General features: G+C 38.0%; 1 protein-coding gene across 3 annotated transcripts; it reads left to right on the top strand.

The window, feature by feature from the left end:
• The first annotated feature begins 883 nt into the window (after nt 1-883).
• LOC5502580 lies at nt 884-21,261 on the top strand. Of its 3 annotated transcripts, XM_032370846.2 has the most exons (19): nt 884-1,189; nt 1,346-1,467; nt 4,241-4,369; nt 7,216-7,252; nt 7,690-8,694; nt 8,996-9,657; nt 10,496-10,543; nt 11,913-12,065; nt 12,511-12,638; nt 13,294-13,517; nt 13,986-14,188; nt 14,557-14,624; nt 16,471-16,579; nt 16,848-16,937; nt 17,148-17,216; nt 17,290-17,418; nt 18,004-18,140; nt 18,440-18,515; nt 18,710-21,261. In XM_032370846.2, the coding sequence occupies exons 1-19, from the start codon at nt 1,165-1,167 to the stop codon at nt 18,752-18,754; spliced, it is 3,459 nt and encodes a 1,152-aa protein (XP_032226737.2). In that variant the 5' UTR covers nt 884-1,164; the 3' UTR covers nt 18,755-21,261. The 3 variants fall into 3 exon arrangements, with proteins under 3 accessions (XP_032226737.2, XP_032226738.2, XP_032226739.2); XM_032370847.2 differs by lacking the exon at nt 10,496-10,543 and having other exon boundaries at nt 888-1,189; XM_032370848.2 differs by lacking the exons at nt 884-1,189; nt 1,346-1,467; nt 4,241-4,369 and adding an exon at nt 5,865-6,146.
• Nucleotides 21,262-26,132: the final 4,871 nt, after the last annotated feature.

Below are 26,132 nucleotides of genomic sequence, written 5' to 3'. Positions count from 1 at the left end.
ACAAAGTTAGAAGAACTATGGTCTACACTATACAATATTGGCTGTAGCCCTCCATAGGAATTGCGATCGCTGTTGTTGAGAAATTACATCGCCTTTCTAGCTCGAGTAGAATTTGGATTCTCCGCTGATCATTTCGATGCAAACGTAATTATTTTTTCGTGCCTGTATAGATTAGACAGCAGTACTTATCATCTTCAACTCATCCCGAGTTATGGAAACTGCGTTTTTTTTAATTTGCCCTGGGGCGCGAAGGGGTGGGACTTAACTGGTTTGCCCCCCCCCCCCCCCCATCGGCAAGTTTATATTTGACAATCATATATGTTTACTACATTTTACATCGCGATTCTTCAATAAAAAATGCCAAATTTCCACTTCCCGTTGGTCGAGGGTGTTGTACGCACCCCTATAGCTACGCACCTGCAGGGGCTGAATTTAAAATAATGAGTAATTCTCTAAACCCCCAAATTGCATCCCAGCTCTAAGTGCTTTGACGTCTAAGTTAGTGACCTATTTGTGACTCAATCCGCTCGCAAAATCGAGGACTAGATAGTCCATCTGAGCTTATATATGGTAATCTAAAATACCAAGCAGGCAGTATAAACAAGATAAATTTAGACCAATAAACCGTGTTGAAACAATGCAGCCATAAAGATATCCTTGCGCATAAATTTCATTGAAGTCTATTTTTTTTTGTCGTATCTTTCTTTAATGCTCCGTTCTATTTTTTTTTTTTATTCCCTCCAAATCTGCATTTCCTGTATTGTCTGTTTCGCATTGTATTTCCGCATGCCTCTTCAAAATCCAATTCAACCCGTCGCCAAGACTAAATTTTTTCGACATCCCAAAGATTCTTAAATACTTGTGACTTCAGATTTCCGTGAAAAAAGCGAATGGGCGCGACTGAAACGAGTCTAAAACTCGAGCGATTGCTCAATATTCACATGACTCACTCTCGCAAAAATAAGACGTGGAAGTGAGGCTTGTGACGTCATACGGCACGGGATGTGGTTTTGGTTCTCATACATAAGCAATCCAATCTTCCTCGCGTATCCCCGGTCACTTCTCATGAAAAATGCACGGCTGATACTTCATCAAGAACCATGTAAAGGCCCTTTGGAATTTTCCTCGTTCAGGCACGCACTTTTGTGGTGATTCGTTTGGACGATGTCCCAATTTCGGGTTCAGAAAGGTAGGTCGAAGGAATGTCTGGGGTTTCGCTAGTCGCGTGTTGTTGTGTCAAAATCGGAAATTATTCCCAAAAACGCACGTCTAGTAGAGTGTGGCACCGATTGTACAGGAATTCAAATACAAACATTTCAATTTTTGACGTTTACTGTCTCTGTAGTGACTAAAGTTCGGGGCCTTTCTGAACTATCGTCGACAAAGAGTCCGAATTCTGAAACCAAAAAACCTCGAAGTACGTCCGCCGCCAACACAACAACAGCGCCAACGCAAACGAGACAAAAGGTAAAGTCTGGCCCAAGTCATACAAATAAGGCGAGAAAACGGTTATTTTTATGCGAACTTCCATGGTTTTGAAGAATTAGGGGGATTTATTCAAAAAGGGGAATTGTGTGATGTCAAGTTTGCACTTCAAGGTGTAGAATGTTTGTTTTCAACTTCTATCTAGCGTCATAGTGGGCCATAAAATTGGCTTTTATAATTTTCTTTATTTTCTTATTTTTTGTCTGGAGGTATATAAGGCTAGCCAGCATTGGTTTAGAGCTCTTTATTAATTCATATTGAGCTTAGAAGACCAAACGGTGCGAAATTTTGCATTTTCTCCTGGCGCTAGATCAATTTAGACATCCGATCTGATTACATTTCTATTGTAATAGATTTTCGCGTCTGTAAAAGTATTTCCTTCTTTTAAAATCATAACTTCCCCTAGGCTAAAGAGAACTTAATTTATCGAGAAAAATATAGATAGCATTTTATGGAATGATAAATCCGTGAACTGTTGTACTAGGATTATTTTTACTAGATTCATTCATCATTCAAGTAGGCTAGTTTTCGTGATAAAAGTTGTCGCATCTTGGTATGAATTTCTCAAAATTTTAAGTGTTACTGATAAAAGTGGTGATAAGAATACGTATTGGTAAAATTAAATGCAACCGATGGCTATTTCCTTTAAACTGAGCAAAAGCAATATAAAATTATTTGTTCGGGGTCTGTTTTGAATTGTTGTCAAATTACTTAGCTAAAGTGCTTTGAGTTACTTACGAAATCAGTTTCCTAATTGATTTTCTTATTAACATAACTATACCTAACATATTCTCTCGTTCGAAAATGCAATATTATTTTTTCTTCTTATATTATTGTCTTTCAAGATTAACTGGTTATTTATTTTTACTCACCTCTGCAGAGAATCAGAGGTTATTTTCCAAAATTTTGCAGTTTTTTTTTCCTTTAATTAAAATGGTGTGAGATATATTTAGATGCCTGCATGGTTTTTTTAACATGGCAAATAACACAGTCATGTATATATAGGAACCAGCATGCTATGTCAGGTTAACTGGTTATATATTTTTACTCACCCCTGCAGAGAATCAGAGCTAATTTATAGGTTAATTTCCAAAATTTTGCAATTTTATTTCTCCTTTCATTAAAATGGTGTGAGATATATTAAGATGCCTACATGGTTTCTTAAACATGACAAAACAGTCATGTATACACCTATTTCAATTAAGTTTGACTTTAAGGAAATGGAAAACTGTGAGTGCCTGAAACAAGTGACTATGGAGAATACAACTATTATATGCATTTATAACAGTCAGAGAATCCATTAAGTCTTGAGTGAAGCACATATAGTGCATGAATGCATTTATACAAGAAAACGACATTGTTTATCCAACCTACTTGGGCCAATTTCCTATTGTCAACCTTATTTGAAATGGGTGTATATAGGAACCAGCATGCTACGTCAGGTTTTATTTGGTTAGTATCAGTAGGGGGCCTTGGTGACTTAGTAAAGAATTGAAGTAATTCATGTGAATAATGCACACCCAATAAACATGCATTTTAGGAGCCAAGCATTTACTATCCAAATGATAATGGCTAAAGTTGTCACTTAGCAGAATCCTATAAGCAACCTATGCCAAATTGTGTTGGAGGAGGAATTGTGGTTTCGAGGAAGTTACTTTGGTCTTATGTAGAGTACAAACTAAAAATTGATACAAGCGGTTTAAAATATTATGGTATAGTCTTTTATCAAGCAATTGATTAATGTATACATGTTAAGCTTTATAAATTTTAGGTACATGTAAAACACACATTCGTGGAATAAAAGGCTCATCAACTCAGAAAAGTGGGGGACGAGCACCCCCCTGTCCCTCCCCATCTGCTGAAAAATTGTTATGATAATAGTGATAATAACAATAATAATAATGATAATTCTGATTTTGGTTATTTACATTAATAATTAATAATAAGAAGAATTGGTATCAAAATTCACCCAAAATACATGACTGCATAAAACATCAGAACACTTGGGACATGTCTAGGAACATATGAAATGTGCATTCATTCATGTAAAAAGAAAAAAACAAAACATATCTGCCCAGAGCAGGGGGCCCACTTTTTAAAGTGGGGGCAAATACCCCCCATGCCTTTACCCTACCCATCCCACACCCCCTGAGAGAAAAGCCAAATAATGATATTAAAAATAACAATAGTAATGATGATGACAATATTGATATAAAGTATAGTAATAAGGAATAATAATAATGATTTGCATCATTGCTTCAAAGTTCAAATAATCAACAAAATAATGCATTTGCATAAAATGTCAGAAATTTTATTTCATTTATTTGTTTATCCTGTTGGTTATATGTATTATATGGCAATGTTGTTGTTTGTTGATTTTAAGCATCTTTTAAGCATTTTCACAAATATTTTTAATTTATGATAAAAGATAAGTAATTTGTGCTCCAAACTAGTTACTATTGTCCATTGCAAATGAGCATGTAGAAAATAAGTGCAGTTTAAGCTCTAATTCAAAAAGATTAAGTACACTTTTTAATCAATATTTTAACAATTTGAACTAGGTTTTTTTTCAATATTTTAAAACCAATGAAATGATCTTTGCAGACTGCTGCATATGAATAAAGCAATCCAATTCATGACTGCCCCCTCAGCTTATTGCTATTCATTTCCCATTTTTGGTCATAAGATCGACGTCTGATATTAACATATTGATCATGGCTGACTGGTGAGAATATTATTGTCTTTCGTTCTTTAGAAAACCTCAGCCGGAAAGCCAGCAGCGGGGAAGAACCCAATAGACAGCAAGGGTTCTCCAACCAGTGAAAAATCTTCCAGACCGGCAACTAGGGGAAGACCTTCAACAGGAAGGAAACCCAGTGCTAAGGTACTGTATACAACGAAGGGCTGATGTATTTGGATCTGGAATTGTTTTTGTTTTTTTAGTGGAATAATTCCTCTGTTGCTAGCTTCCTGCAGATAATGCCTATATTGTAATGGTAACATGAGAAAACAGGAGGGGGATAAAGAGCCCAGTGAATTTTTCCCATTAAATTAAGGAGGAAATGGAATTTTGAAACAACAAATCTTATGCAGAATTTTTCTTCTAGAATGTTTTGTTGATTGGGAGAATATCACCATCTGCATTCAAATACTACTAAAAATGCATCACAGGAAGCTTCAAAGTCAAAACAGCATTAGATTTTCATAGCAAACCTAGATACTGTACCTACATTTTTTATAAATACTGTAATACTCTTTACAGAAATTAGCTGAGGCACACAAACTATATATGATTCCCTAGTTAATATTATATTTGGTTTATAGCCCCTCATAAATACTTCTGTGTATTATTTGTGATTTTAAATGAAATTGTTTACACATTTGATTGATAATTTTTTCAGAATAATTTCCTGTTACTAAAAGCTATAAAGTCACAGTGTTTTTATTTAGGTAATGAATGAGTACATCGAATTTGTGTTTCTTTTAAAATAGCTTTTGAAAAGCACTCTATGGTAGAATTGTTTGCTAATGGTTATTTATTTACTTATGCTAATTACACCTGTCAAAAATATAAAGTCTTTAAAATTTAAAATTTTGGAGTTGAAAAGTTGTATTGCAGAAGTCAAGTTTGATTACATTGATATACAAGGATTGGAGTTATATATTTCTCTGATATCATGTCATATTGTCTTACTGTCAACTTATGCTGTTGAGAATCATCCAATGTCTATATTTACTTCAGTGCATACATGTGTCTATCAATTGTAAAAGTTATTCTATATATGTTGCTGTATAATTTCAGTCTGACTTTCAAAAGAAAGGTAGGCATTTTACATTATTAATATGATAATTGTTGAACAATGTGTTCAAATAATTATTTAAACAGATTTTATGTTCTTTTCTGCTCAAAATTAGAATAATTGGCCTCTTTTGAAATAATATTTCAGTAGATATCCATGGATTAAGGTAGTTAATTCAGCTAAATTATTTAGCAGGAAATTTCTATCTAATTGTTTTACATCTGTGTGTTAAAAGTATGGTAAGCTGTTCATTTTTATCTTCATCTGATGTTTTCACTCCTGGATATTTCCTGTATGGGACCATATTCATTGCCTATTGGGTTCACAGTTTACAAAAGATAACATCTACATAATCTTTCTACTACCTGCTAACTTCACTACCTTCCATGCTTAAAAATAACCTGTTTCCTCTGATGAGTTGCTAATTACTTTTATCTTAATTTTTACTTTAGAAATACCTCCAATTTGTTAAATGTCTCTTATCTTCTACTTCTGTCTTCCCTAACCTAACATAATTTCCACACTTTATAGGAATAACAGATTGTGATTTATGTATTGCTCTCCTGTATGTTGTTGTTCAAACAAGGTATCATGAATAATTGATCACCTTTGTCTCACCACATGTAGATAGGAATGACTTACAAAGCCTCAAATATGCTAATTAAACCAACACGCATGTTTTTCACTTTGAGCTAGTGCCTAAGAGAGTGCTTAAGGCTTATAATGGGGTGATTTTTCTTGGGGTTATTCCTGATGAAGGAACCTAAGTGTAGTGTTTGTGAAGTGAATGAGCCAGTGATGTGTTGTGCCAAGTGTGAAGCACTGTACTGCATAATATGCAGTGAAATCTTCCACTACCAGGTATTGGGATAATCATCTTGTTGTTGTTGAAAGTGTGTGCTAATTTAGGTCTTGTGATTTGTAACCACATAGATTGATATCTAAAAGAGGAATTAAGTGATAACTCTAAACAAAAAGCTGCCTTAAAAGCTTCAAACTGGCTTTGCTGCATTTTGTATTAATTTTATGTTTTCAAAACAATTTTCTAAATGTTGTCCTTTTTTACTGTCTACTTGTATTAGCTAATTGTTTATTGCAGATTTCACACTTCGATTATGTTAAGTTGTGTTTGTGAAACCGACTATAAATTTTGTTTTTCTGTTTTATTATGAATAATTTGTCTGCTTGCCACACTATTCTCTGTTCAAATCCTTCTGCAACTTCTGTTCATTATACCAAAATATATACTATAAACATACACTCAAACTTAGATCTACACTTTTTCCTCCACTTAGAAATGCTTTTAATAGTGAATAATTCTGACGATTCAATAATATTTTAACTTTATCAAACGATTTTTCTCCTCTGCTGATTTCACTTGAAAGCTTTCTTCCCCCTTGCTATTTATTCCAATTGGCTTTAACATTGTTATTTATAAAGTTTGTCTTTTGCATTAATAGCTTAGAGTAACATACAGTATGTAATACACACTACAAAATACATATACTGTAATATTAAAAAAAAATCAAAAGGTTCATGGTTAAAGGTTGTAAACAAAGTGTCCACAAATGGACAGATAAAAAAAAGTGTCAGAATTGTCAAAATAGCATAAGAGCTTTAAGCTTTCTTCAAATTTCTAGATATGTTTCACAAAGGTGTCAATATTTTTGGGCTTGAAAAATTGGGTGATGACAACATTAAAGGTAGAATTTAAGCCATAAGCATTTGCAAATTCAAGTAAAAGGAGAAGAAGTGACATTTATTTTTAGGCTTAAAGTCGTTTTTTTTTTAATTTGGAAGACTGGGAAATTATTATAGGTATACTTTATAAACTAAATAACTTATACTCATGCACAATAATAATATCCCTTGATTTATGTAAGTGTTTTGATAACATTTAAGGTATTGACATTATAATCACCTTTTGCAGAGCTGTCCAGAGCAAGACAAAAAGCAAGCTCCCGCAGGTACATTATAAGACTTTGAAATTAGGATTTAAATGAAATGGGGCTGCCTTTTTTAAGCAGTAATCAAATAGAAGAGTTTGCTCTCATTTTTTTTTTGTGTGCTTGCTAAGGTGAATAAGTATAATTATTGATTTGAATAGCGCAAAAAAAGATATAAATTCACAGATGTTTTGAGGCTATTGCGTTTTCATCAGTGTAAAGTAGCAACGCAAGTTGCACTTCAGTTACTGATGAAGAGGCTGTAGCCTGGAAACATCTGTAAATTTATATCTTTTTCACGCTATTCAAATCAATAATTATACTTCTTTTCAGCGCTATTCAAATAATTATAATTATAGTTTTTTGTCTGATAACAACTGCTTACAGCCACCTACAACACTTCATTGCTTTTTTTAACAAGTTGTGCTTGCTAAGGTATTGGTATCATTTCTTTTTAGCTTCACCAAAATCTAAATCTGCAGTAGAGGCACCAGAGCTCCCACCTAGACCATCTGTGGCATCCAAACCCACCACACTTCTTTCACAGAACCCTACAAGCACCACAGTCAAGTCTAAACCAGAAGTGAAAAAAGAGAGTAGCTACGATGCCAGTTGTAGTGACAATGAACAAAGCAGTGAACAAGGCAGCCATGAAAAGTTAAACCCAGACGGAGATTTTGGGTATGAAACTGGGTCTTATGATGACAGTGATGTTTCGAATAGTGACCCACTCAGCCCGTCAGCAAGAGACGAAAACAAAATACTGCTTGGTGATGTGCAATCTAATGGGTATGCATACGCAGGATTGGAATTCCGACCTCTAATTGTGCAGGATGATATTGGCATCGCTGGGCCTATAGACACTAGACGCCCCAGTGAACAACAACAACTTGATACAGTAGAACAGTCCCAAAGGCATTCTTACGCATATGCTGGGGCAGAGTTCAGGCCATTAATTATTGGTGATGATGGGGGTGTTGCTGCCCCTGTAGATACAAAAAAACCTACAACAATGACGGCATATGAGGAGGTTGAAATTGTTGGTGGGGATTTTGATCGTGCAAATCCGAACATGATGCAGCTTAAGAGTGATGGAGAAACATCTTATGCGGATATCATTCCAGATGGAAAAAACCCAGATGATTCTAGTGGGCCATTAGGTGATGTGTATGCTGTTGTGAACAAACCGAAAAAGAGTGCCCCGCCCTCCGATAGTAATAACACAGACATTCCCCCCAGGGGTGTGGTTAGGTCTGCAAGTGGTAGTCTGTATGAATCGATAACTGAGGAGCTTCAAGACATGATAAAAGCCTGTGATGCTGGCGAGGGGCAGAGGAAGGACTCTAGGTCAGGGGCCGAAGGTGCTGCCCCGCCTCCCTTGCCCAGACCGTATACTGGGGCTGGGCCTAAGACTCCCAATGGTGAAGGTAAACCTGAAGCTGAAGTGACTAATGAAAGTGAAGGTAAGAATCCAGGTGATTTGCTTTATAACCTGCACCTATCTGCTGTGTGCCTCTCTCTGAAGATTTTTTTGTTGCAAGTTACATAGAAAATAAGTCACTGTAACTCTAGGCACTATAAGACAAGTTGCTAAATATGTAATGTATCATGCATGAAATTGTCAATGTTCCAAATTAATCACCAGTTATGAATTGGCCTTTAAGGGTTTGGCCTGATTTTATTTGATGAATTTTCTTAAATTTTTGTATTAATGCTTAAATTTATTGATAAATGTTCTAAATTGTTAAATGATCTTCTGTGCAGAGACATCAGAGATGCCTATCTATGCTGCTGTACAAAAGCCAAAAGACAAACCTAAAGCAAAGCCAAAGCCCAAGGAGCTCGACCGACCAGTATCGACAAATGAGCCACCTCCTCCACTCCCAAATAGACAAGGTCTCCTTAACAACACAGACAGTCTAGGAAGAGAAAACCAGTCCCCTGGTCATGTGCTTGACTTTCCTGAGAAACCAAAAAGACCTGAACTTGGCTTCCTGAAATTACACAGGAGAAAGCTATCAGATGGGAACATTGCACTGAGTTCTGAAAACGTCTCAAGATTAAATTATTCTACGCCTTCCAAGAAAGGCCATCGTCGTTGTAGATCTCAAGATGACCTTAAAGAAATCATAAACATTAAACATGAAATTGATATTTCACAGGATATAACGGCAAATCAGTTGTCAAGTAAAAACCGAACTGGGTCTAGTCAAGCTATAGAGGCTTATCTTGAGGTAGATGTGACAACAGACGTACCCATCACGCCAAAAGAACTGAAGGAGGCCGACCAGCCATGGGAGAGTAATGAGTATGAGTTGCCTGATGGATGGATGGAGGTTGAGAGTGGAACAGGGAGCAAGTACTACTGGCATGTATCTTCTGGGACCACACAGTGGGAGAGACCTCAAGTTGCTCCCAGACCAAAGGTAAGTTGTTGCTTTGGTCACTTTATGAACCAATGAAACCTCAAGATAATGTTGTTTGTTGAACCAATGAGAACTCAAAGTAATGGTCACATGTCTTGCATTAGCCAATGAGGGCACAAGGTAATAATCAGATGCCTTATGTTAGCCAATGAGAGCACAAGGTAATGGTCACATGTCTTGTGTTTACCAATTAGAGCTCAAGGTAATGGTTGCATGTCTTGTGTTAGCCAATGAGAGCTCAAGGTAATGGTCATATATCATTGTGTTACTTTAACCAGTGTTGAACCAATCTTGTTGCTCTTGCTTACATTTGCATTGTCATGCTGAAAGTGTGGTTCTCGTTTAAATTTTATGTTCATCGTCTTGTTATTTTTTATTTGTACATTGCTCTTTGTTTGTGTTATTGTCCTATTTTATGAATTTCATTTATATTAAGAACCAACTTTATTTCTTTGTTCCAACGCAACTGTTAACAGCAATGCTGGTCACATCATAAGGTTTTAGTGTTTTAGTTGCATATTAAGTCAATTTAGTCAATTATTTCTGTGGGTGAATAAAATTAGTCCTGAGCTTGCTTGTTTGCCCATTAATAGTCTGCCTCTATATCTTTATCCTGCTCTCTTTTAAAGCAAGACTGCTAGTACATAATATACTGACAAAACCTTCCAAGGAAATAAGCATGGCCTTAACAAAACCACTTGAGACGGCTTATTTAATTTCAAAGGAAGTTACTGCTTATGTATATTCGCATTTTATTTGGAGCCCTTCTTTTTTATGTGGCAGTTTTCATGTGCTCATTGCAGAACTGAAAGCCTCATTTTACTATCTACTTTTATAGAGGAAGTCAGCTGAAGTTCAAAAAGCACCTTTGCACGAGAAACAGAAGGTAGTGACTTTCGCTTTCACTGCTTATGCATTTTTCGTACATGCCGGACGCTGCCTTCAGATCACCATTTACTCACCACTCTTGATGATAAGTGCTCACTGAAATCCTTACAACCATTGTACCATATTTGAAAACTTGTAATATTTGTGTTTTTTAAACTATCTACTATGCATCTTAGTGTATACTCATTCTTTGAGAGAAGGAAGTTTTATTGTATACACTTTCTATATGTACTTTAAAGAAATGGGTTTATTAAACTTCTTGTGATTGTTTCTAATTTAGTAGTACTAAATTTAGTATTATGGTAGTACTAGCCTTTGACATCGTTTGATGATACTTAATTTTCATTCTCAAATTCAAAAAGTGTGTTTAGTTCGAATTACTTGTGCATTTTTAGATAAGATTTATGGCATTGCATCGTTAATGGGCATCTACTAAACCTAAAACTTAATAAACTAATACTTTGACTGATTAAATTCTATGGACTGTTGTAATGTCAAATTAATCAATCATTTATTGTGTATTTCCTTCTGGTGACCTTTTTTCAACACATTCATCATATTGTTTAAACATTTGATGAATATCAGACAATCTGAGCCAAACAAACTTTAGATTCTTAAAATGATTGTAAGTGCATTTATTGTCTTCTTGAAGTTTTAGGTTTCAAGTGGTTTAAACAATAGTTTTTGTCATCACCCTTATTGTTATTGTAAATGGGAGGCTTTCAACTACATGTTTTATTGTTGTCTGTCTGTCCTCCTGTCTGTCCCTCTGCCTCACTATTTGCTTGTCTGTTAATCTTATCCGGGTATATTTACATCTGGATCCTCAATTATTGATAACAACCACATTGCTAGTTCTAATGGGCAAATATCTTATGTCAATTCTATCTAATCATTCATATTTGCAAAAGTATTATATGAGTATTATGTGTATTTGTTAAGATTTGCTGATTTTGCCAAACATTCCATGGAATGGTAGCCTGACTTTTCAGACACTCAGATATTGTACTTCACAACGATTGATGAACGTCTGATTCGTCTCATTGGTATGAACTTGGGGTTGATATAGAGTTTGGGGTCACAGGTGGCCTAGTTAATTAGCTCGCTAGGGCATGTGGCCTCTCACCTTTGCTGAAACAGGTTCAATAAGAAATGGAGAGTATCTTTATGTTTCTCAACCTTGAATCAGCTTTGTTGAACAAATAAGAGCTTACTAGAAGCCTGTGTTCTTGAGTTCCAGGATTGGCCATTTGATTGATGGTTGATACTGTATACTGTATAAGTGTTATATAGACACTATATACTGTACCACCTGAAAATCCTAGCTGCAGCCCTTGGGGATAGCTAACTGTTGTGGCTGTGTTTAGGTGCTGAGTTTCCCTGTGCATTCTATGGGATGGGTGGAGTTAGAAGAGAACCAGGTTGCCCCACACAACATGAGTGAGACTATTGCAGATTGCATCAGCACTCTGGCCAAGAATCGAAACGACCTCTGGAACACCAGTGAGACATGGGGAGAGGTAAGAGTAATATGTCTTGTAGCTGATAGGCACCTGTGTTTTTCCTCAACACAATACGCATTACATAAACGACTTGCCCTGCCAAGGTCTTTAAAAAAGGCTTGTCATGCTCTAAGATAATGTAAGAAAAAGGAAATCATAACTTTCTCATCTGCTGTATGAGAGATACCATTTTGCCAAAATATTCGCTTTTATTATCAGAAATTATTCTATAATTCTTCTCCCCTTGCAGATGTAGGGATGGGCAAAGTACAGCCTACACCCCCTCCCCCCCTTCATTTTCAGAGATTTTGATTAGATATTCTCTTATGTCATTCATTTGGGGAAATACAACGAAGAACTCTGAACCCACCTTTTTTGCAATCTTTGCTTCCCCATGCTGAAAAGCCTGTATCTGCCCTGTCTTGTATGAGTTCCCCTTGATTGCATGACCTGCTTGTTTTAGGGTAAAGACATTCGCCTGCTGTTGGAGGGTGACACCCTCAAGCTGGTAGAGCCCAGGAATAAGGTGACACTGCTGGTCCAGCCCGTTTCTAAGATGAGAGTCTGGGGTGTAGGCAAGGAGGATCACAGGTATGCCATCTTCTTTTTACCCTCCTTCCACCGCCTATCTATACACTCCATGTGAGCTATTGGTGACTCTAAATATTGGGTATTTCAATGACAGCTGCAAATGTTGGGTTTCCAGTTAAAAAGCCTTGGCTTATTTGACCCATTGTTAGGGCAATATGAAGAATTTCACAAACTGTAAATCATCAGATAATTTTTTAAGCATATATAACTATCATAATATAAATGTGTTTATGTTGGGCATTCGGAATTCGCGCCTTGCACGTTCCCTAGAGGTTCACTCATGCTTATATATTTAGCTTATTACATTCGTCTTTCACTTGACCTTACCAGTTTGCATAATGCGTCGTTTTTTTCCGGGGTTGTTTTTCCCAAATCTTCTGCTAGTTGATACATGAACATGTTTGTGTATTTTACATTACATCTATACTTGTAATATCGTCTCCAATAAACTGGTGCATGTCACTCCTATCACCTTGTGTGTTGTTTATGTAGAATATACAATATAAACATTTTCTGTGCAAAGGATCGCAGAGACTAAGCACAGAATTATTTTTATGTATGGTTTGGCCACAAAAGATGCTCCATTACGATCAAGGCGATTTGCCCTGTCCAGAGAAATAGGGATATTTATTAAACATGCTTGCTACCTTTCAAGGGACTTTGCCTACGTTGCCCGTGACCCACACACCAGCAAGCACAAGTGTCACATGTTTCGTTGCCATGGTAACATATCAGGACGTGCCATCACGAATGCTTTGCATGAGATGTGTAACAAGATATTAGAAGAGAAAAGGCGGGCGCAAGAGAGTGTCAGCAAGACTGCTCAGCCTAAACCATGGTCTGACATTATGAACACCCCACCACCACCCTCTGCAAAACGTAAGACGTCAAGTACTAAGTACGGTAGGGTAGGGATATCCTCCCCCTTGAAACCGCCTTCATAGGCCTTCATAGCATTAGGTGTGTACTTTTGGCTGGGGCCCAATTTGGATACTCACAGAAAATCAGAAAAAGATATTCTTGTTTCCTGTGCTTTAAAGGCAAGAAATGAAATGCCAGGAGCTCATATAACTAAGGTTTAATTTGGTGTCTTCACTTTTTCTTCACTCCTTCACTCTTCATATATTCAAACCTTCCCCTTTTTCATCTCTTATAGGAAGCATACCTAATGTGTGCATGGTTTAATATACTTTTATTAACCTCCAGTCTAGGCAAACATATACTCATATCTTTGCCTTGGCTGGAGAAAATAGGAAAGGGAATAGGAATAAACCTCAGAGTTTGTTTAAATTGTTTGAATTAACTCCATTTTTTCCTTGTCTGATGAATCTGCATTCACCATTTCAGAGCATGCTGGCTTCAACGAAAAACCACTCCGAGAACAGAAGAAAACGTTCACGGCCAAGTTTGTGGGCTCAACTGATGTGAACAAGCCTACAGGAATGGACATGTTGAACAAAGCCATCAGCAAGGTGTGGTCAAGGGGTGGTCCTAAGAGAACAGTCCTCATCGAGGTCACCGTGTCAAGCATTAAAATCACAGACTGTACGGTAAGCAATCACCTATCACAATAACCTCAAGGACTGGAGCTAGCCTCCAGGTGGCACAACATGAAGCCAGTAAATTTAATTTAATTGTTATTTTAGTTGTTGTCTAACGTTTAGAGATGCCTCAAGGCATGAAGGTGGGCACACACTCACTCCTTGATGTACATTTCTGCTGATATTTTTTTCCTTTATATCCCTACTTGCTTTTTTTATAGATTTTTCTTTTAGATTTTTTTAAATTTAGATTTTTTTTTAAATTTAGATTTTTTCTTGCCTGATGTCATTTTGTTTTAATTGTGGGTATATTTGTTTAAAAAAAGGGCTTCGTAAGTGCTTGTTGCCTACAAATTCAATTTCATTTCCTTTTTTAGTCTCAAGAAGTGATTGCTGAGGACCGTGTTCGTTTCTTGTCCTTCATGGGTGTTGGCAAGGATGACAGGTGAGCCATTTTAGTTTGTACGATGAGAAGTCATTTTCCAAGAATTTCTCTCAGTCTATTGTTTGTTATTGTTTTTTGTTTACAGACTAAAATAGTCTTATTCTCTTGTTTGTGGCTTGATTTGTTGATGACGCATTATCACCAGTAACAATATCCGATGATTTTTAACGGAAAACGCGAAAAATATTTCAAAATATTGAAAGCAGTGTGTCTATTGGAAGTTTCTTTGAGGGTGTGATTGATAATTTAGAACGGATGGCCTATTAAGTATATCGGATTCTAATAGATTCTTTTGTCTTTTAACGGTTGAGGTTTCCGTCGGACCCTCCCCCCCTGCTACAGCTATGTTCTGATATTACAAGTCTCACGAACACCAGATCAGGCAGACTGACACAGTGCATTATGCCTAGTGCACACTACCAACATAACAACATAACGACATGGGCGCGCGCACTATGTTTAGGCCGACATAACGACATGGACATAATAACATTAAAGAAAATACGTTTTTTTTTCTGTTATGTCGTTATGACCATGTCGTTATGTCGAAGATAAGAGTGCGCGCGCCCATGTCGATATGTCGCAAGCGTGCACTAGGCATTACACGAGAGAAATGCCTAGTGCACACTAGCAACATAACGACATGGGCGCGCGCACACAAGAGTGAAGCAGGGGTGCATGATTTCGCCAACGCTATTCAACTTCTACCTAAGTAGCCTGCCAGGAAAACTCAACGCTAGGAATCGGGATGACTGTGAGATACACAATAGGGCCTTAACATGCATATGCTATACGCAGATGATCTGGTAATATGCTCAAAATCAGCAAAAGGGTTACAAAACTACCTTGATGTCCTAGGTGACTTTTGCGACAAAAGTGCGCTTTTCGTTAATCTAAACAAAACCAAAGTACTAATCTTTAATAATTACGTAAAAATACTAAATAACTACATATTCCGTTGTAAACATAATCTAAATGAAAATGTGAAATCATATAAATACCTGGGCGTTCATTTCAGCGCATTCGGAAATTTTAGCTTAGCCAAACAAAAAATAAAAAATAGCCCTTAAGGCTCTTTATAAACTGAGATGTACCCCTCACACTAAAATTATTTGACGGCTTATATAACGCCAATTCTTCTTTACGGCAGTGAGATTTGGGCTTTTTTAACTCTCACAAGTTAAAAACGTTAATCACAGAATTGCGCTAACAAAGCTTAGACTAAGCAACCACAAACTAGTTATCGGAACAGGACGCCACACAAAACCGTACACTCCCCCTGAACAAAGAATGTGGTGCCCAATATGCCTGGTCACTTCATGATAAAATGCCCGGCATATAGTGAATTGAGGGAACAAATGTATAGTGTTTTTCAATCCGCAACAAAACAGAATCTAAAAGCGGTGCCTCCTGCCATAGCATTTTTGAAGGTGATTACTCTGAATTAGTTTGAGAGTGCAACCAAAAAAAGAAATAGCTCAATTTGTTTGGGAAGCAACAACGATAAGGGAAAGTGCTTTGTAATGAGAACTATATAATGACATCGCTACAAAGTACGATGATAGAGAATTTATTGTAAATAGAAATATAATTGAAAACCAATTGTAATTTTTATTTTTCAATATGAATGTATTTGGAGCAACGCCCGTGAATCTAAGATGAAAAGGTGCCAAATAAAATAATGGAATTTAAAAAAAAAATTGAATTGAATATGACAATTGATAAAGTACACTCACCAGGTTAGAAATCAAGTAGGTGTGTGTATGTACTGTATTCTCCCAACATTAACCTTATTTAAAATAGACGAATACGTGTTGTCTATAAATGCTGCTTGGGTGTCTTACAGCCTGTGTGGGTATGTGATGGCAAATGGCGCCGATAGCTTCGTCTGTCACGTGTTCCAGTGTTCGCCTAATGCAGCCACCCTTACCAAAGCCCTTCGTGAAGCATGTCAGGTACTTGCTTTTTAATTGAAATAATAGCCTGCTCTCAGGCGTACACCCGGTTTACAGTCGCGGCCAACAACTTAATTTCTTCTGGACGTGCTGAGCTGGGAAAGAGTAAACAAGATTGCGGCTAGCTGCCACGGCTCGCCACATTCGAAAAACACCGAGTAAACGCCTGCCAGCACCCCTCCCCCAAGAGAATAAACAACAACAGCAACGAACCAACGAAAAGTTAACAAAAAGTTTGCATGTCAGTGAGTATGGTTTGCCTTTTCAGCTGCGATTTCAGAAGTGCTTAGACGCTCATCCCGAGGCAGCGGCGCGAATACCTGCCCCAGACGCAGAGAAATCTAAGGACAAAGATAAGGTAAAATGAAGACTTTCTTTGAATGGCGAGTGTGTGATACGGGAATGGATAGAAATCTAAGGACAAAAATAAGGTCAATTGAAGACTTCGTAAGAACGACGAGTGTATGATAATGGAATGGATAGACATCTAAGGACACAGACTAAGGTGAAGTTGAGACCGTAAGAACGGTTCCGTGGGATTTTTAAACACTTTCGATACTTTCCACAGGGTAACTTCATGTCCAGCGTGCAAGGATTCCTGGGAAAACTTGGTACTCGGAAAATTGGCGGGAAAAAGGTAATGACCGCTGAGCATTCGCTATCCATTTTACAGCTCACTGTGTCGTCTTACACTGCGTTTGCTGTTGTAGGATGAAAGTACTCAGAATGGCGGACCCGCGCTATTACCAAAACCCACTCACACTTTTATGGTGAAGTACTACGGAGCCCTGCCTGTTGCCGTCGGTACGGGCATCGAGACTGTTCAAGAAGCTGCTAAGGTATGTGCGGGTTACCTGTGGTGTGCGGTCACTCAGTGCTGAATTATGGGCTCATTTGACGTTAGTGATTGTATAACTATGTACCCGATATCTCAGAAGGCGTTACTGTACATCATAGTTAATATTAACTTATGTACGTATTAATGACAGCAGTTTAGTTTCTTTTGCAACCGTTGTATTGTCGCTCATTTTTAGCATCTGTTTTTCACAAACTCTTAAATTGGAATTTTAAAAAATACCAAAGCCTTTTTTCTTAGTTTTTTTTCTTAGTAATTAATTTAATGTTTATATCCTATCTTCATGTGACTGTGCACAGGCTTATGCAAAACTGTTTATTCCTATACAGTCATCAATTTATGTCATTTAAAAACTCTATCGATATTTGCATGGAAGTGAAACTCATTCCAAGCTAGGACGTAGCCTAGTCGAATTTCAGTTCGGGTTACCTGTGGTGTTTCGGGTTTCTTGTGGTTCATGATGTGGCATCACCTGAAACCCACTCTTGGGTTTTCTCTCCCCAGCCCTCTGCCTTACGGCCAAACACCGGAATCCCGAAGAGGTTAATGACATCTTTTTTTCTCGTAGCACTTGACCGGGGGTACCCTGCTGATCTGTCAGCTAGATGTAGCTATTAATGGCGTTACACTCTACGACAGCCAGCGCAGCGTTTTGTCACGCAGGCACATGGACGCTGACACCATCTCCTACTGTGGGCTCACCAGGTAAAAGCTCTCGTTATGAAGCTAGGGAATCATCGACCATGCCAAGCTAGAGGCGTTTTTAAACACAGTCTATTAGCTTGAGTAGAAAGCGTATCCCATGCGATTTAGTGGAAAGTTTGACAACTTGTCTTTGAAACCCTCGGCTAACAGTCTCTAATTGTGCTTAGCCAACAGCCGCCTCGCTTTCAAACGATGACTCTCCTTTCATAAAAAGCCAAAAGGACTACTTATTAGTTTTCGGTTAGTTGCTTGGAGACAGGCAGGCGGTTAACAAATATTTATCTTCTTTTTTTTTACAGTAACAACAGTCACTTTGGCCTGATACAAAGCCAGGGAGGAGGAAAGTATATCTGCCACGTATTTTCAGAATACAAGGTATGGTTTCTAACCGTAATGTCGTTCCTGAATCGATAAATCATGATCCTAAATATTATAAGAATTGACAGCAATAAAATGTTACGGAAATGCAGCGTAAACTCCCTTTGGGATATCGTCGTGAGAACCTATAAGATGTCTAGAGTATTGTTGGACTTTCTATACATTTATTTATTTTTTCTATTTTTTTCCAGACAAGAGCCGGACCAATAGTCGCGGCCATTCAAGAGACGATGTAATCGATCGTTCTCCATTGATGAGCACCGCTTGGTTTACTGCTTGTAGACAGGCAGCACGGTGGAAAGTATAGGTGGTAACCATGTGACTGGGTTTTGATGTGTATTTTTCCTGTTTATGAAATTTTCAGGTAATTTGTTGGGTCAAAGATTTCGATTTTTTCGTTGAACGAAAAATAATTATAATTGTTTCAATTGAATTCCCGTTTCTGAAAGGGTGAATTATTCGCATTTTTGGTGCCAATTTTTTTTTATAGTAAGATGGGTGGATCCGTCGGGTTATTTTGTATTTTTATGTCATTTTTTACAAACATAAATGATTATTTTTATTCGAGCGTCAAAGTAACAGCTTTGTATAATGGATTCGTGTTGGGAACTCGAGAAAGATGTTAAAGAAGCGTACTCTGTTCTTAGCCGAAATAAGGTGATGAAGTAGAAAAGGCGGAACAAGCTTGGTAATACTTGCTTTGACGAATGAATATATCTGTTGTAATTTACTTTAAACCTTTAGTTAAAGAAGCCCACTCGCCCTTCCTATGATGCATTGCATTAGCAGCTTAGATAGTGCTAGGTTACTGTATGTGTGCATATTTACAGTCTGATTGTAAAAAGTCTTGAAAAGCCGCAAAAATGCCTCTGAATCTAGGACTTTTTGCCTGTGTATAAAAACTGCAACAATGCCTTGCATTTTGGGAAATGTGAGCTTGCCCGTTTGGCTGAGTATAAAGTCTTCTACAGTCTTTACACAAATAGCTGCTACCACAGCATTGGTACTAAGATGGTATCGATAAATATTGAATCTAGAATAGTTGTATGTTTATCCCATCGGCTGTTACCGCTTAAAATGTACATAGAATTAACAGGTAATCTAACTCAAATAGTACTTCCGGCTCGCTACTAGGACCTCTCTATTCCTTTGTCTTGTTAGGATTAGGCGGCCTGGTGCCGATCCTTGCTTCTACAGGTTCTATAAAGACAGTATGTAGAGAAGGATGTTAATGTATGGTCCATATATTCGTGATGCGATAAACCAAAACAATACAAAATTAATAGGATATTATCAATTCCGATACAGAATAGGTGTTTTTTGTAGGATTACCTGTGGTTTATAACCAAGGGTAATCACTTTACTATAATTATATTCGTTTTCATTTAAACTTTTACTTGAATTATCTTATAGAAATGATATGAATTGACTGTAAGAGCGTTTTATGATATATATCAGATTATTTGCCCAAGAGAGGTTTCAGATATTTACGAATTATTTTTATATTTGCGTTGAAGGAATAAGAATATGAACAAACGTGAAGATATCGATGGTTAGTCATATATTTTAGTTAGGTAAAACAGAGTATAATTATTTATGAATCAGCTTTAAATGAAATAATAGGTTAAATTAGATTGTCTTTAGGGAAGTTTTGGTGATTGCTTTACATCAGTTTAACCCAACTTATTTTAAAGCAGCTGTGTTATGACCTTCCGTTGGCCATGGGAAACCTTTGCTCTGCTTTTGTTTAAATCCTTGTCGATCGAACTGTTTGAAATTTATAGGGCAACGCGCTACAAGACCGCCAAGACAAAGGTTAACCATGCAACGCGCGCTATCGTGGCCACCAAGGCAAATGTTTACCATGCAACGCGCGCTACCGTGGCCACCAAGGCAAAGGTTTGCCATGCAACGCGCGCTACCGTGGCCACAAAGGCAAATGTTTACCATGCAACGCGCGCTACCGTGGCCACCAAGACAAAGGTTAACCACGCAACGCGCGCTACCGTGGCCACCAAGGCAAAGGTTTACCATGCAACGCGCGCTACCGTGGCCACCAATTCAAAGTTAGGAATGTCTCCAGTGAGCATGCGAGATTCACTGTAAAGCGTTTCTTTGCCACGCTTGTTGGCTAGTGAAGATGTAGCGAATCACCGAGCACGTTTCACGCATCCTTGTTGGGCTTATTTCCCAAAACTGTCAAGGTGTTCACGGTAGCGCGCGTCGCACTAAAAATAGTGCATTACTTGAAGTATTACGCAGGATTTCCGTATGCATGCGCTATCTAATAAATCTTACAAATCAGAGGTAATTATGCCCTCGTGTGGTGTCAGCAACCCAAACTAAAATTACTGCTGTAGCGTTACTGCAATTTTCATATTTTTGCGAAAACAGGCGTAGAATCCCCCATTTGATTGCCTAACCTTGTTTTACTGCAACAAAACTAAATTTCGAGATCAGTAGCAGCAATTTCGAAGCCAGTAACAGCTGGCGAGAATTTGTTGGACATTGAAGATTGCAGTAACTTACCTTCTTATCGTCTAATATGATTCTCTACTAGGATGTCCTTTGACTTGTGCGTCTCTCCATAGGAAACCGATAGGAAACCAGCGCTGATCTGCCAGAACTAAAAACTGCATAGTATTACGTGCCTTTAGTAAAGAAAAGGGTTGCTAGAATATACTCGAGTGATTGTATTCAAAGTAAAACCTGTAGATCTTGCCTATTAAAACAGACAACTCGGGATTGTGTTATTGCCCTTTTTTTTTCGTCTGTGCTTCAGTGTGATAACGTTGGTGTATGTGACTCTTCTAGGGATGTGTGTGTGTGTGGGAGGGGGGATGGGGGTGGAGTCTATTGGCCTTGGGGAAAGAGGGGGCTGGTATCAAGCTTCTCCGAGTCGGTTTGCCTAGATGAGCTCCTGAATGCATTTTTTTTTTACAAACTGTGGAGATGACTTCTAGATACAATATTTACCTAAGACTAAGTTCAAACGTCGTATTATCCATGAGCCGTATTCAATGCAAATGCATGCAAATGAAGATGAAACAATCAAGTAGCCATTTGCCAAACTTTGTGTGAACGCTTTCTCAACGTTATTATTCGCAGTAGACTCGAAACCCCACACGTCACTGCCATAAACAGCGGCGTAGCCAGGATTTCTAACAGGAGAGACTTTCAAGGCATTTTCTCCTGTATTCTACATTGTATTGTATTCGTCCACAGCACTCACACCGATAGTTATTATAACGCCACCTCGGATTTCTATCTGTTAGGATTTCACTGATAGTTTATTTTCCTCTGACTTCGACTTTCTCCGATCGAGGCAATGAATAGTTCAACAACAAAATCCAATGAGATCAACAAGAAAGGATCAAATATCCAATGGCTGGAACCGGAATCTAAAGAGTTGTATTATTACTCAGTCATTTTATTACTTTTATAATAATATCGAGAACATGACAAAAATGATGAATGAAATTTGAGAAGATTTCAAGCGGGAAAAGTCAATAACAATAGCAATCGAGCGCGTTGGTTGAATGAAAGTTTGCCGTAAAATCGATTACAAATAATTTAATGTGTCATTAATCTATTAATACTCACATGAAACAGGATTTGCCTATTTTATTTAGTATGCCAAGCTTTAATCTGATTTGATTCAAAATAAAATAGGAAATGCAGGGAACCGAACAGGCAAATTCGAATGTACTAATTGTTTTGACAATCTCTACGGCGAACAAAACGATAGAAAACTATCTACCGATAAATAAAAACATTTTTATTTACCCCAATCCCACTTCTCCATGCTAGATTCATACGAGTCCATATTTATCAACCAATGCTACTTCATCGACAAGTACCTCTAAAGTTGAGTCATCGTCTTTCAGTTTCCCATTCAGCGTTGAAAAGCACGGGTGGCCTAGTGTGGTAGCGCGTCGGCCTCTCACCGCTGTGGCACAGGTTCGAATCCTGGCTCAAACTGGGGATTTTTCCGGGTTCCTGCCTTGAATCGAATTTGTCACAAGTGAGTTGAAGTTATTCTCCCGTGTTTCCAGTCTTCTCGGATAAGGACACTAAACCGGAGGTCCCGTCTCTTCAAGCTGCACTACATTAACCTGATCCGAAGGGACGTAAAAGAACCACTGGGGACGCAATAAACCCTCTGGCAGTGACCACCCCCAGTGACAGTGCTTACTAGCCGAGGGCCTCCTAGTATTAGCGAAAGCTACCTATAGGAGTAATAATAAATCAAATCAAAACAACACTTCCAATTCCATTCGTAAATCGTAGTTCTGTAATGTCAAGGGTTTTTTTTAATGCTTTCGCCTTTTACAAGTTCAGAATCAACTTCCTTACGGCTGGAGTTCACCATAGAAGACTGAACTGACATTTGTGTATTTTCACAGTGTTTTATAGTATTATAAAAAGCTTTGGCTGTGTCTCCTTTTCACCAGATGAGCCTTCAACGATCGGTTCGCCATGCGCTCTGATAGTGATATGGCGGAAACTCGCATCCACCTTCCTCAAAAACCATCTCAACTCCTTGTTGTTTTCTTCTGTTGAACTCTTGATTGTCACTGGGGTCCGAGCTCTAAGCCTCTTGGCCTGGTACTTTCGATCGACGACACCATTATTCGACTTAGTTCTGGGGCATTACCTTGAATTGCACTGCGCACCCCTTCTGCGCATAGTGGCGCGCGCTGTTTGTTCGAATTTTCCGGTATTAAGTGCGCGTGCGCCACAGCTGTACAAGAAGACACAGCAAAAGGCGCGCGTTTTTTACTTAAAATCGCTTTGACAGAAAAACAAAGTCGGTTACCCCATTTTTTATTTGCTCAAATAGTTAAATATATACGGAAAAATGATATACTGAAAGAAGAAAAAAATTTGTGTTGTAGAAGTTTTGTTATTTCTCTTAAAAGCCGTGAAAATACTTTAAAATGGCGATTTTTACCGTATGAATAGTGGCGAAAACAATGACTTTAAGTGCGATCTCTTAAAATGTGATTTGTTTTGAACATTAGCTACTACGTGTTTTTGCAGCCCTTAACTTCAATATTGTTTATGCCAAGTTTTAAAAAATTCTGGGTTGAAGGCGTGGGCCCACATCAATTCAAAATTGGGAGGGCCAAGCATAGCTCAGCTCCCCTGTGCCAGTAAGCCATGAGCCTGTCGTCTGTGGTATGGCAAATGAGTCGATGTAAAGCAATGACTAATTATCTTTAAAGTCGTAATAAAACAAAGAACAAATGATAAAATTTAGCGAGCCTCAGGTCCAGTGGGTAAAAGGTCATTTATTACTTTACACATTCAAGTCAGTATATTAGATACATATCATCGTTCGGCGATAATCTGGAACTTTATTTATTGTTCTGTGGGCTCTCTCTGGGGGGCAGGTATGGGCCCCGGCTTTGCGCCCTCCGCTCCATACACCTAGATATGTTTGTTGCAATGGTAGCATCGAGCCGCGCCAGGGCTCTCATTCCTCCTTGCTTGTTCTCTAGATAGTCCCGGACAATAAGAATCCTGAAACCTCAGACCCGGTGGTTGAGCTTGTCGTAGTTGAACTCTAACGGCTTCAGGTTGTTCAGGCCGGCCACGAGGGTATTGCACTTCTGCCATTTCGAGCAGAGAGCTGCTTTTCTGCTTAAAGATAACAATAAAAAACCCCCCAAAACAAGAACATTAGACTTTCTGAAGAAAAAGTCGGGCCAAAATACCCTCACAAATGAAGGAAAGGACAAACCGCTCGAAGTTGACGTCTTTAAGTGAAAGCTAAATTGAATTCACGGAGCTTGAAGTGATGTACGCCGCATCTGTAGTTAAGCACACTGTGGTAATTTATTCATGGTTGTAGATTATAATAGTAAAAAGTAAAAAGTAAAAATAGTAAAAAAAAAAGTAAAAATAGCTAAGGATAATAATAATTAACGTGTACAAAAAGATAGATTTGTTCATATAATAACAACGGCCTTGTTTGCATGGTAGGATGTTACTCTTATCATTCGTTCTCCTCTTTATTTTTCACTGGGTTTGGATATAAAATCGGTCCAGCTTGGCCTTGACCGGGCGGAATTTCCTGTCCCAACCAAACGTCACTTTGGATACGTTGGACTTCACACGCCACCAAGAGGCAACTGGGAGTTGAGAAATCAGTCTCAGGGGGTGGGACTCGATATGTCTAAATGAAATTCAAACAGATTTTCAAAGGTTTTGATGTTTTTTGTTGTTGTTTTAAGATTTTTAGAATTGTTCATTTTTTTAGTACAAGCTTGAAATTTGGCAAGGTGATAGATCTTGGCATCACGAGTAATTTGTGATATTTATTAAACTTACCTTTTAATATACTTACAGTTTTATAGAGGTGTAATTTATTATTGCTTAAACAATATAATATATAAATTTAGGCACTGCCTGCCAGCATGCTTTTTCCCGGATTCACTTGTGTAGAACCCCCTCCCACTTTCATTATGCATCATGTTCCATCACCCACCAAAAGGCACCCTATGTGAAACATATAAAGATTGTATGTTCTACAAGTACTGCAATTATTATTTAAAGTGGTGTCCTCCCAATCCTAGAACAAAAAATTTAGTTAAGTATTTATTGTTTTGACGAACAAAAAGGGACGAAACTCCCACTCAACAGTTTTATTTACCACTCCATTTCAACGAAAACTCCTCCATCAAACTCTCCGTAAACTCACCCATCGAACTCTCCCGAAAAAACTCCCCAAACTCATCTCGCACGTGCCCAAAAAGAAAGCCAATCAAATGTCTCACGTACAAACGTCACGCGTAGCGCAACATAATTCTCTTGCTTGAACATTTATTGTTATTTCTAAGGATATAATTAACTATAGAGGAAAAGCGAAGGGGTTGAGCTCTTAGTATATTAATACTTGATATACAACTGATACAGCAAAATTATCAAAATAAATTGATGCTTTGATTATCAGGGAAGGCTTTTAGGTTTTAAGGCTTTAAGGTTTTAAGAAACCAGTTCTCCATTTCTTTCTCAAAAGAAAGCTTGTTATAAGACGGTTGTCGACCAATTCAACACATTTAATCTCTTAGTTCTCTGACACAAACTCCATGCGAAACTTCATGTGACTGTTCAACAACAACGCGTGCGCCCGCGGTACGATGGGCTCAAATAACAAGTTCCAATGTCACTATGAAATAAAAGTAACAAGACTATGGTTTAGTTATAATAGTTAACTGTTCCTGCGGTAAACTCTTCCCCTGTCGTCTTGCACCATGTATGACCTTGGTAGTACTTCCGCTGTCTTCCACTGCTTTTCGCCGCCTGTTCGGATTCTGGCTTTCGAACCAGATTCCAGTGGTGGCAGGTCTTTGCTGTTCTGGTTGTAATACGCTGCAGCTTTTTCTTGACGCGTTTTGAGTGCTTTAACAACTGTATCAGGGTTCACTGGTTGAGGGAGTAACAGCCTTTTGTGAGTGGGAAGCATGGTACGGGTCCTCCGGCTCATCAACAGTTGGACGGGTGATACACCAATGTCCTCAAAAGGTGTATTGCGGTACTTGAGAAGTCCCTCGAATGGATCCTTTCCATCAGCATCTGCTTTCTTAAGGATGCGTTTGGCCGTCTGCA

This window comes from Nematostella vectensis, chromosome 10, assembly GCF_932526225.1.
Source record: "Nematostella vectensis chromosome 10, jaNemVect1.1, whole genome shotgun sequence".
NCBI classification, from domain to species: domain Eukaryota; kingdom Metazoa; phylum Cnidaria; class Anthozoa; order Actiniaria; family Edwardsiidae; genus Nematostella; species Nematostella vectensis.
The sequence above is the reverse complement of the archived record's forward strand: the minus strand, read 5'-3'. Positions and strand labels throughout refer to the sequence as shown.